General features: G+C 35.4%; 1 protein-coding gene across 7 annotated transcripts in view; it reads left to right on the forward strand.

The window, feature by feature from the left end:
- Nucleotides 1-20,483, forward strand: part of AFTPH (aftiphilin) — a 67,673-nt gene that overhangs the window by 20,990 nt on the left and 26,200 nt on the right. For 4 of the 7 annotated variants that reach the window (XR_013389789.1, XM_077915641.1, XM_077915637.1 and 1 more), the window contains one exon: nt 6,568-8,531. Coding sequence is in view for 6 of the 7 variants with exons in the window: in XM_077915641.1 (XP_077771767.1) it covers nt 6,600-8,531 (1,932 nt within the window). In the remaining variant the exon portion in view is untranslated. Of the gene's footprint in view, nt 1-630; nt 777-1,437; nt 1,489-6,567; nt 8,532-20,483 lie in introns of those variants that run through there. The other 3 variants (XM_077915638.1, XM_077915642.1, XM_077915640.1) reach the window with 3 other exon arrangements.

Genomic DNA, 20,483 nt, shown 5'->3' on the forward strand with positions numbered 1-20,483 from the left:
TCTTCTTTGGCTTGCATTTTTATTTTACTATTTTTCACTTATATTGTCCCCTAGTCTCTGTTCTAAGGGTGTGATTTCCCATGGACAGACTCTGAAGTGCAGGTAGTCTGCCAAATTCTCTATCTGCATGCTCTAACTTTAGGATACCCCATTTATTACCCATGAAAGCCTACTTTTTTGTGTATAATATGGTTTGAATCTTTTCTAGATACCCTCATTACTTGTTTACTCCACTTTATGAGGTCTTGGAATAAGCAGGCATAAAACTGGGAAGTTGAACACACCCTTTTACACACACACGCACATGTGTGCATGTACTTGTTTTGATTATAAAGAAATTAGACAACTGATTAGAACTCCTTGTGGTATGAAGTAAGAGTCCATTAAGACAGCTGAAGAGACATTAAAGTTGCTGTGTGCCAGGCACAGTATTAAGGTAGCTCATCTATCTCTTATTCCGGTTAAGTAAGAATAGCTATTTAAAGTCCATATTTTCTGTGTTAAAAAAAAAAAAGAAGTAGATTTGTCTAAGTCAAACTTAGTATGCGAATTCATCAAATACTTCAATTAACAAATAATACTTCAACTAAAAAATTTTACTGAGTTGCCCTGGACACTGAAGAATTTTCTGAAAAGTTCCAAGCCTCCTCCACACTGGCTGGTTGGCATTCTTGACTGAAACTTGAGAGTGACATTCTCTTAAATCGTTGAAGGATGAATTGGACCAAAGGCAAGACCTGCAGGAAGGGAATCTGTAGCCCAAGTTCTTCCCATCAGTATGTGACACAGTTTAGAGAAATAAGGAAATGTTCATAGTCAGGGAGGCTGACAGAGCCTATTGTATCTAGAAGGAGAAAGAGAATACTTTGTCAAGATGTGGCAGGAAGGACTATTTTTTGTATTGTTGGTGTGATTATAAAGTTGCTGATTCAGAAATACAAAAACCTGTACATAAATGTTGTTAGCATCTTTAATATGTATACTATTTAAATATACTATTGGTACATATATTAAGGTTATGTTTATGTAAAGTTTAGGTACTACTTAAAATAATAAAGTATAGGAAATAACCCATATGTCATTCAGTTGATGAGTGAGAGAACAAACTGGTATATCTGTACTATAGAATACTAGTTAGCCATAAAAATAATTGACCTATTGATACATGCAATAACCAGGATGGACCTTAAGGGCATTATATTTAGTGAAAAAAGTCAACTTCAAGAAGTTGCATACTGTATAATTTCATTTACATAACACTTTTGAAATGACAGAACTATGCAGACAGAAAATAGATCAGTGGTTGGCCAGGGATAGGGTGGGGGAGAAGGAGCAATTCTGTATCTTGATAATTGTAGTTACAAAGATTTGTACATGGGATCAAATTAAACAGAACTACACACAAAAGCTTTTTTTTTTTTTTCTTTTTTTTTTAAGGTGAAGACTGAATAAGGACTGCAGTCTAGGTAATAGTAATGTTTCAACAAGGTCAGTTTCCAGGTTTGCTATTGTCCTAGAGCTATATAAGATTCACCATTAGGGGGAGCTAGATGAAGGCTATACATATGGTGTCTGTTATTTTTGCAACTTTATGCTAATCTATTATTGTTTCAAAACAAAGAGTCAAAAAAAATAAGGTATATTGTACACCTATGTTCAACAACGTTATTCACAACAGCCAAAAGGTAGAAGTAACCCAACTGTCTATCAACAGATGATAGTATATACATACAATGGAATAATATTCAGCCTTGAAAAGGATGAAATTCTGACACATGCTACACAAAATATATGAACCTTGAGGACATTATGCTAAGTGAAATAAGCCAGTCACAAAAGGATATCTATTGTGTAATTCCACTTATATGAGGTACTCTAGAGCAGTCCAATTTGTGGAGAAAAAACAATGCTGGTTGCAGGATCTGGGAGGTGGGAGAATGGGGAGTTATGGGAAGTTATTGTTTAATGAGTACAGAAAACAGGTACCTGGGCAGCTTAGTTGGTTTAGTGTCTGATCTTGGTTTTGACTCGGGTCATGATCTCATGGTTGTGGGCTCAAGCCACATGTCGGGCTCCATGGTCAATGCAAAGTCTGCTTCAGGTTCTTTCTCCCTTTTGTTCTCTCTCTCTCTCTCTCTGTCTCATCAATCAATCAGTCTTTTAAAAACATGAGTACAGAAAATATTTTAATATTTTGGAAGACAAAGATTTCTAAAGATGGATGGTGGTGATGGTTGTACAACAATGTGAATGTACTCAATGCCACTGAACTGTACACTAAAAAATGGTTAGAATAGTACATTTTTAATTTTTTTTTCATTTTTAAATTTTTTAAATAGGAATTTTTATGTATACTTTGCCAAAAAATTTAAAAAGAAGATACTTTATAAGAACATGTATTTATTATACAACATGCATATTTAAATGCAAACATAAATCTCCTTGAATACTTTTAATTTTTTAATTTTCATTTTGAGATGATCATAAACATAGAAAAGTTGCAAGTTCAGTACAAATAAGTGTTTTTCCAGAATAATTTGAGACTGTTACCAACCTGATGTCTCATCTCTCCCAAGTATTTCAGTGTGCATTTCTGACAACCAAAGACACTCTCTTACGTGACCACCATACTACCCTCAAAATCAAGAAATTAGCATCAACACGTTGCTCCTTGGACTCTATTCAGATTTCACAGTCGTCCCAATAATGACCTGTACAGAAAGGGAAGCCAGTTGAAAATTATGTGTTGAATTTACTTGTCATGTCTCTAGTCATCTTCAATTTGGAAGAGTTTTTAAGTCTTTCCTTAATTTTCATGACATTGATACTTCTGAAGATTACAGGCCAGTTGTTTTGTAGACTGTGTCTCAATTTGAATTTGTCTGAAGTTTCCTCATGAATAAATTCAGGTTGTGTATTTTGGTCAGGAATATTCCAGGAGTGATCCTGTGTTCTTGTTACATCTTGTCAGGTGATACATGATTTCAGTATTCCCATTACTAATCATGTTCACTTTGATCATTTGATGAAGTGTCAGCCTTCACCACTGTAAAGTTACACTTTGTTCCTTTGTAATTGAGTATGTTGTGGGGAGATATTTTGAAACTGCAGTATCTTACATGTTTGTATCTGAGGACTGATAGTTGATTCTTTTATTTGGTGGATTATAATCCAATATTATCTTTATTTTGATGCTCAAATTGTCACCGATTTTACCACTAGGAATCCCTTCAAGCTGGCTTTTGTGTCCTTTTGACATGTTGGTATCATTATGAATGCTTTTAAATTTAAAAAAGAGTAATCATGATATTAATGGCTACATGGCATCCTATTGGGAGGACAAAGCGTAATTTGTTTAAATAATCCCTTTGGAACATTTTTGTTTTACTTTTAAGAAAAAAAAAAAAAAACAGGGATGCCTGGGTGGCAGTGGTTGAGCATCTGCCTTCGGCTCAGGGTGTGATTCCAGGGTCCTGGGATCAAGTCCTGCATTGGGCTCCCTGCTCAACAGGGAGTCTGCTTCTCCCTCTGCGTGTATCTCTGCCCCTCTCTCTGTCTCTCATGAATAAATAAATAAAATCTTTAAAAAAAAACCACACACAGTTTGTATAATATAGCCAGATTGCCTTCTGGAAGCCTTCTAACAATTTACACATCCACAGCAGTATGTGTGTGCAAATGTCCTTTTCTCCACACTCTCATTAACAATCAGTATTTTTAAATAATAGGAACTTCATAATCAGGGAAACTTTTAGAGGCCAAATTGCCTTGTATAAGCATTGTAAGGGGTTATCAGGACTCTGGACAAAGGAGGAAAGTAGGGTTTATATGTATCTTTTACTATTTTTTTTCCTTTTCTCTTTAAATCAGCAGAAAAGGTATCTCAGAAGTAAAGCCATAATTTTCTTATTTATGATGCTGGTTTTGTAAGGAAGACAGTTTAAAATAGATATATTACAATGGAGTCTTTTTCTTTTCTTGTGATTTATTCAATTTCTTTCAAATAACTCTCAGTGACTGACCAGTCATTGACCTCAAAAATCCTTTTCAAAATTCTGAAGTCATTCTCTACTAACCAGCTGTATGACCTTTGGGAAAGTTGCTTATCAGTAGGCTTCATTTTCCTCATATCTAATTAAGTTAAGTAGTTTCTAAGGTATCTTCTCCCTAAAGCTGGAAGATCTTACGAAATTTTGTTCTGAGAGTTAGAAGTGGTTGTTTTGTTGAGCTTACAAAACTGGTTGAATTTTGTAGTAAAATATTTTCCTCGTGTATCTAATTTTACAAATGTGAATTGCAGGAAATATTCATTGGGCTTCAGTTCATTGGAACTATCAATTTATGGGCTGGTTTTGTTCTAAGACTTCTGTTGTTTATTCTCCTTTGCTTCTAATGTAAATCTGTCTTGTGGCCCTTTTGACTATTTAGTACAAAGAAACAGGATAGCCCAGACACAGATTCCATTTAAGAGTTAAGTGTATATAGAAAGCAGATATCATAGACTAATGGGTATGGAAAGGATTACTCAGTAAATGGGATTATGACAATTGCTTGGCCATTTAAAAGAAAAAAATGCTTAGACCTTTGCTTTAGATCATATATCAAAATAAATTATTTAAAAAAACTAAATGCAAAGAAACCACCTGAGGTAGAAAAAAATAAAATTGTATATTTATTAAATCTCAAGTTTATATGAAAGCAAAATAATGAAAATTACTAATGGAAAGTTGATTTGACCTCTTACAAATTAACTTTAGAAAATAGTTTGGCAGTTTCTTATAAAGTTAAACTTACACTTAGGTGTAACTGAGCATTTGCACCCCAGGGAATTTATCTTAGAGAAATAAAACCTCATGATCAGATAACAATCTGTATACAAATATTGATAGCAGCTATATTTGTAATTATTTGTAATTAGAAACAATCCAAATGCCCTACAGTGAGTGAACAGAGAAACTGTGAGCCCTTTTATAACAGTACTCCTTGGCAACAAAAAAAGAAAACTCTTGACATGTAACAACATGGATGGATCTCAAGGGCATTAAGTCGAGTGAAGAAAAACCAACTTCAAAGAATTACGTATTATATAATTCCATTTACATAATACTTGTGAAGTAGCAAAATTATAATAATGGATAATAGATCAGTGGCTGGCAGGAGTTAGGGCTTAGAGGAGGGTGTGAATATTGAGAGGTAACAACAGAGTTTCTTTATATTGATGAATATTACTGAACTATTTTTGCAGGCAGTGCTTATCTCAATTATAGTCTTGGTTATTTGAATCTAATCTGCACATGTGATAAAATTTCATAGAATTACACACAAAACTGGTGAAATCTAAATAAGGTCTGTACCTGAGTTAATAGTGTTGTACTGATGTCACTTTTCTGGATTGGTTATGTACTATCGTTATTTACCATATTATCGTTGTGGAAAACTGGATGGAATATACATGAGAACTCTCTACTGTTTTTGTAACTTCAAGTCAGAAATGGTTTCAATATTGAAAATTATTTAAAAAAATTAAATAAACTGGGGTACATCCAGACAACAGAATATTATTCAGTGCTAGAAAGAAATGAGCTATCAACCATGAAAAGACGTGGAGGAAGCTTGGATACATGTTACTAAGTGAGAGAACCAATCATATAGTATGTACAGGCTATATACTATGTGACAGACTATATGATTCCAATTATATGATATCCCCAAAAAAGGCAAAACTATGGAGACAGTAAAAAGATCAGTGGTTGCCAGGGGCAGGGGAGAGAGAAGAATATAATGGGTAGAACAGAAGGTTTTTAGGGCATTGAAATTACTCTCTGTGATAATGTAATGGTGGATACATATGATGCATTTGCCCTTACCCATAGAATGTACAACGCCAAGAGCAAACCCTAACATAAACTATGGACTTTGGGTGATAATGATGTGTGTCAGTGTAGGTTCATCAGTTGTAACAAATACACCACTCTGGTGTAGGATGTCCATAATAGAGGAGGCTGTGCATGAATAGGGTTAGGGAAGATATAGGAATTCACTGTACCTTCTGCTCAATTTTTAGTGAACCTAAAACTGCTCTAAAAAGTCTATTAAAAAAATGGGTCAGAAATAAACATTGAACAGCAAGGTGAGGAATATATTTGTAGCAATTATTAGAGATAAAATTTATTTTCATGTCTTATTTATAAAGAACTCATATAAATCCATAAGACAGACCCTGAATCCTCTGTAGACTGGAAAGAGAACTCCAGAGAACAAGCAAGTGCCCCAAGAGAGAATTTTGTAGATACACTTTTGTGTTTACTCAAAAATTTTTGGAAACCTCAAATTCAGTAATGTAATACCACTGTTCTTGGAAACGTGCCCTGGAAGAAAGTTTTTTTTTTTTTTTTTTTTTTGCCATTATAACTGTGTAATCTCACCTAAGAGAAAAATAATTTAAAGGATACAAACAGAGCACTGTAATTTGCATTGTTTTGAAATGCTTTGAGACAATTTTGAAAGACCTTACTGTATATAATCTGTTCCCTCCAAAAAAAAAAAAATCTGTTTTTTTTTTTCCAGGTGTAAATTAATCATTTGAAAGCAATTGAACAATGGAGCCAGACATCATTCGAATGTACTCTTCATCCCCACCACCACTAGACAATGGAGCCGAGGATGACGATGATGATGAATTTGGGGAATTTGGTGGGTTTTCAGAAGTGAGCCCTTCTGGTGTAGGGTTTGTTGATTTTGATACACCAGATTATACTCGTCCCAAGGAAGAGTTTGTACCTTCAAACCATTTTATGCCAATTCATGATTTCTCAGAAAATGTAGATAGCCTTACTAGCTTTAAGTCCATTAAAAATGTTAATGATAAAGAAATCAGAGCTGAACTTTCTCCTCCTGTGAAAGGACAGTCTGATGTTTTACTTTCTACCACCAGCAAAGAAATAATTTCATCTAAAACTTTAGATACTTCCATTGATGGCATAGAAAGTCCAGAAGATTTAAATACTATAGTGAAGCAGAGACAGAATGTTGGAACGCCTGAAAGTTTCTCTCCAGGAGATTTTAGAACTGATATGAACATTGTTCATCAAAACAAGCAGTTAGAGAGCTGCAATGGTGAAAAGCCTCCTTGTCTGGAGATTCTGACAAATGGGTTTGCAGTACTGGAAACTGTAAATCCTCAGGGAACAGATGATCTGGACATTGTAGCTGATTCAAAAGGAAGAAAGCCTCTTAGCACTCATAGTACTGAGTATAACTTAGACTGTGTACCTAGTCCTGCTGAGGAATTTGCAGATTTTGCCACATTTTCCAAAAAGGAAAGGATACAACTAGAAGAAATAGGATGTGAAATTTTGAATGATAAAGAAGCATTAACCATTCAGGAAAACAATAAAATTAATAGAGTCAGTGAACTTAATTCTGTAAAAGCAGTGTCTTTGGGTAGAAGTTTTGACGAAAAAGGAGACATTGATGGAGAGGATCAGGTTTGTGTCTCAGAAATAAACAGAATGAGTACCAGAGGTTTCAGTACTGAAAAGCAACGCCTTCCAACATTGCAACAGGATGAATTTTTAAAATCAAGTGTTCAGTCAAAGCCTTGGAGTTTGGCAGACTCAGCTGATAATTTAGAAGCCAGCATAAGAGAAGACGAGTATAAAACTGAGGAAAAACTTGATTTATTTACTTCAAAGTGTGCTGACCTGTGTATGGATTCTATTAAAACTTCTGATGCCGATGATGAAGTTGGTTCTTCCAAAGAAGAAAGTAAAAAGTTTACTTATTCCCAAAGCCCCAGTATTGATCCCACAGAAGAAAGTGTTCTGGATGATTCTATAAGTGTAAAAAATGGTGACAGTAGTAATGATTTTGTGACTTGCAATGATACTAACGAGGATGAGTTTGGGGACTTTGGCACAGCCAGTGGCGCAACTCCACCTTTCGTTACTGGTACTCAAGATTCAATGAGCGATATCACTTTTGAAGAGTCCTCAGAGCACTTTCCACATTTTAGTGAACCAGGTGATGACTTTGGAGAATTTGGGGATACAAATGCTGTTTCTTGCCAAGATGAAATTATATTTACTGAATCCGACCTAAAACAGACTTCTGATAGTTTATCAGAGGAATGTAAATTGAGAGGAAAGTCTACTGGAACAGGCACTGATCCTATTTCAAAACTGGAAATTGGGCAAGAAGGTGAATTTGGAGATTTTGATTCTGTGCCAAATATTCAAGATGACTGCAGTGCTTTTCAAGACTCTGATGATTTTGCAGACTTCAGTTCAGCTGGGCCTAGCCAGGTTGTAGATTGGAATGCTTTTGAGGATGGACAAAAAGATAGTTGTTCTTGGGCTGCTTTTGGAGACCAGGCTACTGAATCGCACCATCGAAAGGAAGCTTGGCAGTCACATAGGACAGATGAAAAGATTGATACTCCAGGAACCCCCAAAATGCACAGTGTCCCTTCAGCAGCTTCCAAAGGAGCAGTTGCTGGTGGCCATTTACAGGAAACAGCCACTTCAGTTCAGGTATTTACTGATTTACTCTATTTTGTATGACATATTAATTGCTGTAGAGGCTTTTCAGAAAGTATTTTTAAATTGGGTGGGTACCTATTGAAGGAGTCTCATAATGCTTGGTTTGTAGATTATATTTTTCACAACCCTTTGGTAAACTTTCAATAGACAATCCTATAGTAAGTAATGCTTGGTAAGGTTTTTCTTTATCTCAGTGAATTTAGTACTTACAGAAATCCATCAGCTTGCTTTTTGATTAACATAAATACCACTTATGTAAAAAATTCATTCATTAGCTAATTATTCCAATGAATCCTTCAGTTTTTACCTTTACAGTCATTTAAGAAAGATTAAAGCGAGATGTAGAAGATTTTTTTTTAAGTTTCAGAAATAATGTCTCTTAATTTTGCCCACCAAGAGACCTAGGAAATTAGAATCAAGTTTCCATTTTTTGAAGATTGATTGATTGATTTGAGAGAATGAGAGAGAGAGAGAGAGAGAGAGAGAGAGAATTGACGTGCACCAGCTGGGGAGGAGCAGGGGAAGAGGGAGAGAGGGAAAGAATCCTCAACAGACTCCCTGCAGAGCCTGACCAAAGAGGGGCTCTGCTGACTCAGCTACCCAGGTGCCCCTAAAGTACAGTTTTGAGTGCAGGACAGAACAAGCAGAATTTTAAACCTCAGCCTGTGCTGAAGGCTGTAGGGAATTGAAGGACAGAAAGAGAATTTGAGCAAAGCAGATTTGGATTTCATAATTTGACAATGACTAAAGACCTAGGATGAGAGTTTGAGAAGGATCAAGGGTTAGACCTAGAACAAGAAACAGTCATAGGTTGACTTACTGTGGCTGTATTTATTTGCTTATAGTTTCTTACAAATGTACATTTTTGTTCACACTTTTTGGGGAGTAGGTATGTCAGGGAGAATATTTTTATCCTCCAGCACCTGTACTTTATCCTTTTCTGTTCCAGACTCTTTCAGAGACGATTCATCAAGATTTATTCTGACCTAAAGTAGCCCCTAGAGATATATTTTGATATCCAGCCTGTGCTAAACCTAACGTTTCCTCAACCCCAGAGGTGTTAAAAAGAGCACTCCCTAGAACATTACTGCTTTGCATTGACAGTTGATAGAAGGAACACTTGTCTCACCAGCTTTTTTTAAAGATCCTGAGGACAAAATCAGAGTCTGCAAATTCTTCCATTTATCTTTTGCTAAGCAAACCATTTTCAGTTGGAAGTATTTCCAAAGTCTGGATGTTAATTGAAATGGTTATACATCGTTGCTTTGATACATGAAGATATTATTATGATATTATCAGGTGGTGTATACAGCTAATCACTTTTCATTTGACTTTGAGTGTCTGAACAGCTTAATTTGCTAATTCAGTTATTATATGGTTTGGCTAATGTGTATTATTCCTGTTGATTAATTAATTATTGAAGTAGAAGCTTTCAGTTTTAAACAAGGAGTAAACTAATTATATAATGCAAAGCCAAGACTGTTGATGGTTGATTTTGACCTAATCCTTTCCCTATTTAGTTTCATCTTAGTAAGGTGACACTGGTATTGAATGATCTTTAATTTATAGCCCTAGAACTTGTAACATCATGAGATAATAAATTTTTAAAAGTATGACCACTTCAAAAAGGACTTTTTTGCATTACACAAGTTGATTAAAGTTATTTATAATTTGATAACTGGGTATAAGAGGTAATAAAGTATATAAGCTTTGTATAACCTTACAAATCTGAGTTCAAATCTTGACTCAGCCTCTTATAAGCTTTATGATTTTGTAAGTTACTTCTGAGCTCAGGTGTTTGTAAAAAAAAAAAAAGAGAGAGAGAGAGAGAGAGATAATATCCACTTCAAGGGACTTTTGTGAAGACAAAATGACAGGAAATTTTAAAGTGAATGAAAAAATCCACTGAAAAATAAGAATTTTGTAGTATGATTCTATTTTGTAAAGATAAAGCAAAAATTGTGTGGATGTGGCAAGATACATTAAGACTTCCCAAGATTTGTTTGGCTCAGTCCTTAGACTTTTATTTTTGCTGAATAGATTTGGGAAATGAGCAGAACTTAGAGATGGATTTTGGAAAGGAGAAATTGTTAGAAGGGGCTGGAAGATAAGTTTAGAAGGAAGTTGAGGTACGGAAATGGGTAAGCCCCTACTCGGTAAATGACGAGTTGGAAGTGATATTCGTTCTTATTCTGCTGTTGTGAAAGAGGCTTGTGGCCTGCAGTTTCTTCCTTTTCCCAAACATGCTGGAAAAATACATTAATCTAAGTCCCCTAGGAGAGGATTAGATTTACTAGCATTTTTCCTAAAATGTTTCATCTGCTTGCTACAGTGTTGGGGACAGAACAGAAATCCTCTTTTTTTTTTTTTTTTAAGATTGATTTATTGTAGAGAGCATGCACAAGCATGGTGAGGGGCAGAGGCAGGGTGGAGAGAGGGAGAGAGAGAAGCAGACCCCCCACTAAGTACAGAGCGCGACACAAAGCTCGATCTGAGGACCCTGAGATCAAGACCTGAGCTGAAATCAAGAGTTGGACACTTAACCAACTGAGCCACCGAGGTGCCCCTAATGACAGTGAACATTAAGTTTTTAATGGTGGAATTTAGAATGATTTTTTCCTTTTAAATTTTACCTGAATGTAACAATTCTGTCCTGAACAGAGTATCTTCAAGTCCTTTTGTCCAAATTCAGCTTTGGCAGAATGTTGTGAGTCTTTCAGAATTCATAGCTTAGTTAATTCATTTAACAAACATGGGAAACAATTCTGTTTCAAGAAATGAGTGCAGTTGTCATTTCAGATTTCTATTTCTCACTATAACGTTGTCTGGGTCTCTGTTTTTTAGTACTTTCTTTTTTTCTGGCTACCAAAAGGATATCTTAATATTTTAATAAAATATGTCTTCCTTGGATCAAGAGACAGTTTTATTGCAGCTTTATTGTAATAACTTATTACTTAGTGAGAAGTCAACCAAAAAGAAATCTTCCAAACTTGTAAAATGTTCTTAGTCAAACTACTTCTTAAATGTGGGTCTAGCAAGCCTCAGAGAGTTCAAGCCTTGATATAAAACCATACATGACCATGTACTGAGAAATCTTCTTCCCTTTCAGTGAACATTTTTTTCTGAGAACACAGGGATCAATATATTTTATTTTCTTGTTAACATTCTCATAAATTGTAGAGGAAAACAAGTAGTGGTATCTCTGTTGAACAAATTGGAAAAGAGGTCCAAGCTGTTCTTCGGTTTTTAGGCTAAGATTCAAAACAAAAAGATGATTTAAAAAAATCCTCCTTAATTTCGAAGCAGTCCTCTTTTCCAAAAGACCATTATGTATGTAGTTTTAACTGATTTCTTTCTTCCTTCCTTTCCTTTCTTCCTTTCTTTTCTTCCTTCCTTCCTTTCTTTTCTTTCCTTCTTTTCCTCCCTTTTCTTTCCTTCTTTCCTCCCTCCTGCTCTCCCTCCCTTCCTTCTACCTGTTAATATTCCAGAAAGGAAATCTGATTGAAATAACTAAGATTACTTGTTCGTACATGTATGGTAAAGGAAGTTAATATTGTACATACTACATTTAACTCTGAGCTTTTGTAAAATTTTTAAAATATTGCTGTGGATGTTATTTGAGAATGTAGGTAATTGGTAAGTAATCTCTTTATATTACTCGACTATAGAAAAGGAACCAGGAGTAGTTTTTTTCTTATTAGCTATCTACTTGATAATGCTACTGAGAGGTGCTACTAGATGAAGATTTTTTTTGAGAGCCTTAAAAATTAAGAGTATCACAAAAAGAAAAAGGAAGAGAATTATTAATACTTTGGCTTATTTTACTTTTAAATTAAATTTTTGGTTCACCAGAAAGTCAGCATTCTCAAACTGACTCTTAACTCCACATTTTTACCTTTGTTTATTTTATCATCTGCCTAAGATACATGCAAGGTTTCCCTTCTGTGGATGAACACCTGAACTTATTACTGAAAAAAGAAGTAAGCAACCAAATAAAGAAATTAAGTGGTCAAAAGATACAAACTTCCAGTTATAAAATAAACGAGGGGATGTAATGTATAGCATGGTGCTATAGTTAATAACATTATATTTTATAACTGAAAATCTCTAAGAAAATAGATCTTAAAAGTTCTCTTGACAAGAAAAGAAAAATTTGTAACTACGTGTGGTGATGGCTGTTAAATAGGTGTATTGTGATCATTTTGCAGTATATACATATCAAATCATTACGTTGTACACCTAAAACTAATATATGTCAATTATATCTCAATTTTTAAAAAGAAAGAAATTGAGATTTTGGCCTTAGAGCTCTTTGCTTACTTGAAGTATCTGGATAGCAATTTCTTTTGTTATTTTTCCCCTCAGGAAATTAGAAATTCTGGTCTCTAGTTCCAAAATAGGTAAAAATACTTCACTAGATTTACCCACAACTTGCACAGAAGGGGCTAACCATCTTTTTAGAACAGGTGAATATTACAGTTGGTCACTCTTGATAAAGTATACAATTGTAGATTATATTTGATATCTTACTAAATATTTAATGGTGGCAAGGCATAAGGTAACCTATTAAATGGAAGGTTAAATTACCCAGTGGATTTTGTGTTTCTTCTAAACTTCCACTTAAGAGCAAAATCTAATGCTATCAGTGTTAAAATTATTAGCATTAATCAACTTTTGTTCTGAAGGAAAAAAACTAACTAGATACATGTTGAAGGAACTTTAGGAATTGCCGTAAATACAAGCTACTTTAAAGGAGATCTGAATTGAGTGGCATAAGAACCAGAGTCTTGAATCCTAGGTGCTAGTCTTATGCACCCCTTTGGAAAACTTAATGAGATTTTCAATATACTTTTTATACTCCAGTATAATTATTTATAAAGTAGAGGTATATTAGGGTTCTCCAGAGAAACAGAACCAGAGAGACTTATTAAAAGGGATGGCTCAAGTCTTTTGGAGGTAAAGAAGTCCCAAATACAGTCCTAAAGCTGTCTTCAGTTGATCAGATGAGGACCACCCATATTAGAGAAGACAATGAGCTTTACCCAGTCTGCCATTTCAAATGATAATCTCATCCAGAAACACTTCCACACACATACATCTAGAATAATGTTTGACCAGTCATCTGGGCAGGGGCACTTCATGTCCTAGTCAAGTTGACACATAAAATTAACCACCAGAAGAGGGAGTGCTATTTGTCCCTGTACAGCTTTCAGGGTTTCAGGAGATTTGCAACCTGTTTGTGACTGGGACCTACCAACTGGGAAGCTCTGCACTCGATAATATGACTTGTTTACATCAGTGGGTAAAATGAAATGATTGCTTATATACCTCCTACTCTAAACATCGAGATATGAGAGAACTGAGAATGAGTGTAAGTGAATGCATACTTGATGCTTTGCCCCCGTTGATGAATTTAACCATTGGGTAGTAGATCATTTGTGCTTTCCCAGAAATCACATCTGGTTTGAAAAAGTAGTAACTGTTATTATAGAGACATTCAAGGTAATAAAGGACCCTGGTAGGAGAATAAATTTATGACAAATGAGAAAATTGGGAAAGATAAAAAAGCCAGTGTACCCTGAGAGTAACATAGCTAGGGCCACATGTGACTTTAATGTGACTTACCTCTAAAAGATATTTAAAATTCTATTTTGTGACTTGGTATAAAGATGAGGATGTTAATACCTATTTTTAAAACATTTTCATAGGGACAGCTGGGTGACTCAGCGGTTGAGCATCTGCCTTCACTCAGGGCATGATTCCAGGTCTGGGGATCGAGTCTTGCATCGGGCTCCCTGTGGGGAGCCTGCTTCTCCCTCTGCCTGTGTCTCTGCCTCTCTCTCTCTGTCTCTCATGAATAAATAAATAACATCATTAAAAACCATTTTCATAAATCCCTAAAGTTATGTGGGCCTTGGGCCCTGGCAGTAGTATAGTGCTTAAAAGCAACACTCTAGAGTCATACTGCTAGACTGAGGTCCAGGTTTCAGCACTAACTTGTATTAGTCACTTCCCTGAACCTTAGATTTAGAGAATAATAGTACTTATTAAAATCTCTCATTCTGAAGGTAAAATGAAAGTGTGCATGTAAAGGTGCTTACCACATTGTCTCGCACCATAATAAGTGCTCAACAAATGTTAGTTACCGGATCCTCTCAGAAATGAACTTCTTGGAAAATGGTCTTTAAAGGTGCAAAGAAATAGTGTTGCCAACTGAAGTTTATGGTGAATGGCAGAAAGTAATAGTGGGCAAATAAGAATTTGAGTGAGAATGCCTCTATTTCTGGCTATATACTCATCTGTCAAACTATTTTGAGAAGAAAGCTACTGCTTTGGGCTAGTTTCCATTCTCAGAATAGTTTTGGCAGATTAGGAACTCTTCTGAATACTACTAGTGCCCTCCTTCTTTGTCCTAGCACTGGACGTAAATAGGGAAAATAAAATGGACTCTGGCATCTGCCTTGAATGGTATTTGACTTTCAAGTCTACATGTATCAGCTCCCAGTTCTTACAATGTGTACTGGCCAGATGTGCTGCTGTTTGCCGTAGGCTGAGAATTTGATGCACATGTGAACTGAAGAACAAGACTGAGTTTACGTAACTGATATTCAGCTAAACCAGTCACTAGTTCTCTAAGTCCAAATTCAAGGGAGAACTAATGACTGCTTTTCCTATATGACTTTGGAGTTAAAGGCATTTAAAAGTCAAGTAATTAATGTGAATATTATTTCATTTAGTTTGCTATTCAGTTACGGTTGTAACCGTAAATAGCTAACTATTTAGTATGCTAAGTGTGTGGGCACTTGGCAACTTCTCATTAATTTACAGTGCAGCACTCTTTAGTAAAATGTACATTTTGCTTTGTTGAAAACTATGAATTGTAGTGTTAGATAAAATCATTGCTTTCTTAGGTATAGTCATCACCTCAGCGGTTAACAGTTGAATCTCTTATCTCATGGCTACAAATGTTTGAAAGACCACCAAAAGTGGGTAAAAGAATGATTTGGTGAAAATAGTAGGCTTTGGAGTTCAGACTTGGGATCAAATCCTTGCTGTGCACCGGACCAGCATGAGACTGTGGTTAGTCTCCCTGAGCTTTAGTTTGATTTGTTATACTAGAAACAATAGTATTTATCTTTGGGGTTTTTTATTTTAAAAAGATTCATAAAGTAGTATATATATATAATATCAAGCATAGTACCTAGTACATAAGGGATTCAATTATTTATATTTGTTACAATTATATAAATATATCCAACAATGGTTAGATGGCTTATAATAAGATATACTTTCATAAGTGGAACAAATATGCCCCCTGCAGTCTTAAATAAAAGTGAAGTGCTTTTTTCTTTCTTTCATTCTTTTTCTTAATCTAGTGCACACTGATTTAGCTTACATTTCTGTATCAACTATGTACAGGAACCTAAGTACTGGAGATTCAAAATGAGACATAGTCCCATATAATTTTTAGAAATTTAACCTAGAACTGCTTTGATGACAGCATAATACAGTGTTTAAGAACAGACTCTGGAGCTATACTTCCTAGGTTAGGATTCAGCATGTAATATTCATCTGACTGGGAGCAAGTTAACCTCTTAGTGCTCCATTTTTCTCATCTAAAAAAGGGATGATAATATAGACTGTTACTTCCCTCCTGTGGTTTGTCTGTGTTCTTCTATGAGCTAATATTTGTAAAGCATTTAGAATAATGCCTGGCATGTGGTGAGCACTGTGTAAGCATTAAATAAAAAATATAATGCACCATATCAGACTTTGGCAGTTTCTAACTATGTTTCAGAGAACATCTTTTGATCTTTTACTGAATTTAGGCTCTCACTTTCCTGAACTGATTCGGGTTATACTTACATGGTTTGCTTTACATGTTCTGCCTTATCTGCCTAGGGAAACTCATGTAGCCAGTCTAACTTTACCATTAATTCCAAATATTAAATACAGTCTTTTAGAACTTTGCATCTAATGCAAGTCCACATGTACTGTAACATGTTAATAAACATTATTATTTAATTCACATATTTTTCTGAATCAGCTATAAGGAGTTTAAAAATGTGTAGTGTTCCTATTTAATCAAAACCAGGAGTGGAAAAAAAAAAAAAAAACAGGAGTAGATTGCCTCTTATGGCTAGATAAATAAGAATTCTTAGAAGCAGGGTAATATTAAGTTCCATTTCATTCATACACAGAATAAGTCCAAGTTTAAATAATATTTCACTTTGTTAAACCTAGTATTGATGTAATATTAATTTTATTACTGATTTGGTTTTAAATTGTTATATGTATTAAACTGTGGCTGATAGTGTTGAGGGAAAAATTATATATATTATACAACAGTTAAAATTATTTAATAATTAAAACAACTTTTACCAGTAGCATGGTTTTGATATATAACTTATATCTCATGCTTAAATTTTTTGCTCAGAATAACAGTAATATTTTTTTTAATTTAGCGTGTGATTATTATCTGTTTTAGAAAATCTGTTTCTTGGGATCCCTGGGTCGCGCAGCATTTTGGCGCCTGCCTTTGGCCCAGGGCGCGATCCTGGAGACCTGGGATCGAGTCCCACGTCGGGCTCCCGGTGCATGGAGCCTGCTTCTCCCTCTGCCTGTGTCTCTGCCTCTCTCTCTCTCTGTGTGTGACTATCATAAATAAATAAAAATTTTTTTAAAAAATCTGTTTCTGGGAATCCCTGGTGGATCAGTGGTTTAGTGCCTGCCTTTGGCACAGGGTGTGATCCTGGAGTCCCGGGATCAAGTCCCACATCACGCTCCCTGCATGGAGCCTGCTTCTCCCTCTCCCTGTGTCTCTACCTCTCTCTGTCTGTGTCTCTCATGAATAAATAAATAAAATCTTTAAAAAAAAAAAATCTGTTTCTTGAAAGAAACCTATCTGCTTGGTCACAAGAAAAACTGTTCTTATAGTGGGTTAATTTTTCTTCTGAGCATTATGTTATGTTCTTATACCTGTTCTATTTACCAAGTTATTTGGACTATATTCCATCATATTTTTTGAACTTGTAATGTTATTGCACTTCTTGGGAAGTAAAGCACTCTTAAACCCAATGCTGTTTACACACTTTGTATTTTATTTTATTTATTTATTTTACACTTTGTATTTTATATGTGATCACAATTTAAGTCATGAATGCCAAAGTGTCAACCAAAATGTTTACTAATCTACAAAGAGGGGCGCCTGGGTGGCCAGTTAAGCATCCAACTCTTGATTTTGGCTCAGATTATGATCTCAGGGTTGTGAGGGTGAGCCCCATTTCAGGCTCCAGACTGGGCCTGAAGCCAGCTTATGATTCTCCCTCTCCCTCTGCCCCATCCCCCCCTTTTTCTCAAAAAAACAAATTTTTTTAATAAAAAATAAAATCCACAATGAGTAGCAGGAAGAGGTTCTGTTTATACAAGTGGCTCTTAATGATAGACATTTTTAAATTGGTTCTTATTTTCCAATTCAAGAGGATCTTCAGGTGGGTGCAAAAATTTGGATTATTTCATTTCTTCTTATACTGTGGTAGAAATCGATAGATTGAAACAAGTATTTTCATAATGATTTTTTTTTAAAGATTTTATTTATTCATTCATGATAGACATAGAGAGGGAGAGAGAGAGGCAGAGACACAGGCTGAGGGAGAAGCAGGCTCCATGCCGGGAGCCTGATGTGGGACTCGATCCTGGGACTCCAGGATCGTGCCCTGGGCCAAAGGCAGGCGCTAAACCGCTGAGCCACCCAGGGATCCCTTCATAATGATTTAGAATGTTAAACAGTGGGGATCCCTGGGTGGCTCAGTGGTTTAGCACCTGCCTTCAGCCCAGGACGTGATCCTGGAGTCCCGGGATCGAGTCCCACATCGGGCTCCCTGCATGGAGCCTGCTTCTCCCTCTGCCTGTGTCTCTCCCTCTCTGTGTGTGTCTCATGAATGAATAAATAAATAAATAATCTTTAAAAAAAAAAAAAAAAGAATGTTAAATAGTGGTAGAGAAACATCTCTAGTGAGATTTGAACCTAGATTTGACATTTATTTTATTCCTTTGTAGCCCACTGTGTTTCTATGTACCACCTGTATAATAACAATAGTAGTGAAAAAAGTTACCACTTTCTCGGCACACACTGGGTACCAAGTATTTAATCCTGTGGTTGGTTACCCACCCTGTGAGATTGCCCCTGATATTTTCAGTTTATAAATCCAGAAACTGAGTCTCACCCCTGGGTCCACAGTCCTCTATTGAAGTATTATATTACATCATACGTTTACTTCCTGGAATTAACTAGTAGCAAATGAAATTTGGCATGTATAACCATGAACAACATATTAGTAAGAAATTCTTCGTAGAAGATTCCCTTTTACCATCAGACTAGTTGTTTGGGTAGCTGGAAATTATACTTTTAAAGCAAAATGTCAGGAAATTTATTTTTCATCACAATCTTTGTTAATTCTGTTAGCTGCTTTCTTGTTGAATCGTTAAGAGTTCCTCCTTATGGTGGGTGGTCCTGTTCAGTTAGTAGGTTCTGATTATTTAAATCTTTGTTATTTATTGCTCTACCTCAGAGGTCAGCAAACTGGCTTATGAAACAAATCTATCCTGCTGGCTGTTTTAGTAAATAAAATTTCATTGGAACACAAGACACATATGTTTATAGATGGTGCAAAGCCGAAAATATTTACTGTCTAGCCCTGTATAGAAAAAATTTGCTGACCCCTGGTTTACTTCATTAAAGAAAATATATGAAGCAATTGAATGTAATATCTAACCACAAAGATAAATGGAACTTTCTTTTAAATTTTCCATGTAACTTACATTCTCCATGAGAAAAAGTTAGGTAGTAAGTAAAGACTTGAGGTGAATGTGATATTCTGTTTGTTCATGTACATTCCACTGATTTGAGAATTTGCTTACTGGTATACCTGGTAGTTAGGTGTAATATTGCCCAAATAACTGGATGTCTTTTGGGGTCATTTCTTTCTTCCTTTGATAAATATTTTTTCTTTCCCAAGAAGGATAACAAAGAGGATACAAGAGAGATTCAGTTTTAATTTACAGAGAAGTAAAATTTGGTCATATGTGAGTTTTTGTTTACCTTCCTTGCCCAGAAGGAGCCAGCGCTCATCATGTTTCCAATTAGATGGTTATCTGATCCCTTTAAAAGTAATGTCTGTCCATTCCCTCTGTTGAAGCAAGTAAGTATGGGTCCCCTTGACACACTCAAGTTTCACAAGCCTTGGGATCTTGAGTCTACTCTTTACTGTAGGTTTCATAATTGATACTGAGAACCTTTTCCCATATCACACACATGAATATAATGAAGGTGTTAGAGTAACTTTTGTAGAGATAACAGAAGAGCACCCTGAGACTAATTATTCATTGTTAAGTTTTTGCTCTGATACTGCTTCCAAAAGAGAGGTTTTAGTTTGAAAAACATGTTTGTGAAGATTTTTCCTTTTGTTTTGCATTTTCCTGTTTGCTGAGTATACTAAACAGCAGAAATCAAGCATTAACTTGTTTTTGTTACTTGGCAGGAAATACTACCATGATGTGGCATTTCCTTGTACACTTGGTATCATTTCAGTAGTACACTTCCAACAGTCTTTAACTTCACAGTGTATATTCCTATTTGGTATTTAAGTAATAAATTGGAAAAAAATAGTAAATTGAGCTAAATTGAAAATATTTCCCGTGTATCTGACATACAGTAAGGAAAGTAGGAATAAATGTTATTGTAGGCTGTACATGTAGAATAACCTAGTAGTACCCCCCAAAAATGTCAGTCAGTCTAAATTCAACAAGTTTTAATTAATGAAAATACTCCAAAATGCCAGCGTTCTCAGTGAAAGTACTCCAGGGAATATCCAGTCTTTGCATGGAGGAAAGGCAGTGTTCTATTAAAAAATACTTATATACACACCATATATAGAAGCGTAG

The sequence above is a fragment of the Canis aureus genome, chromosome 11 (genome assembly GCF_053574225.1).
Source record: "Canis aureus isolate CA01 chromosome 11, VMU_Caureus_v.1.0, whole genome shotgun sequence".
In the NCBI taxonomy this organism is placed as follows: Eukaryota; Metazoa; Chordata; class Mammalia; order Carnivora; family Canidae; genus Canis; species Canis aureus.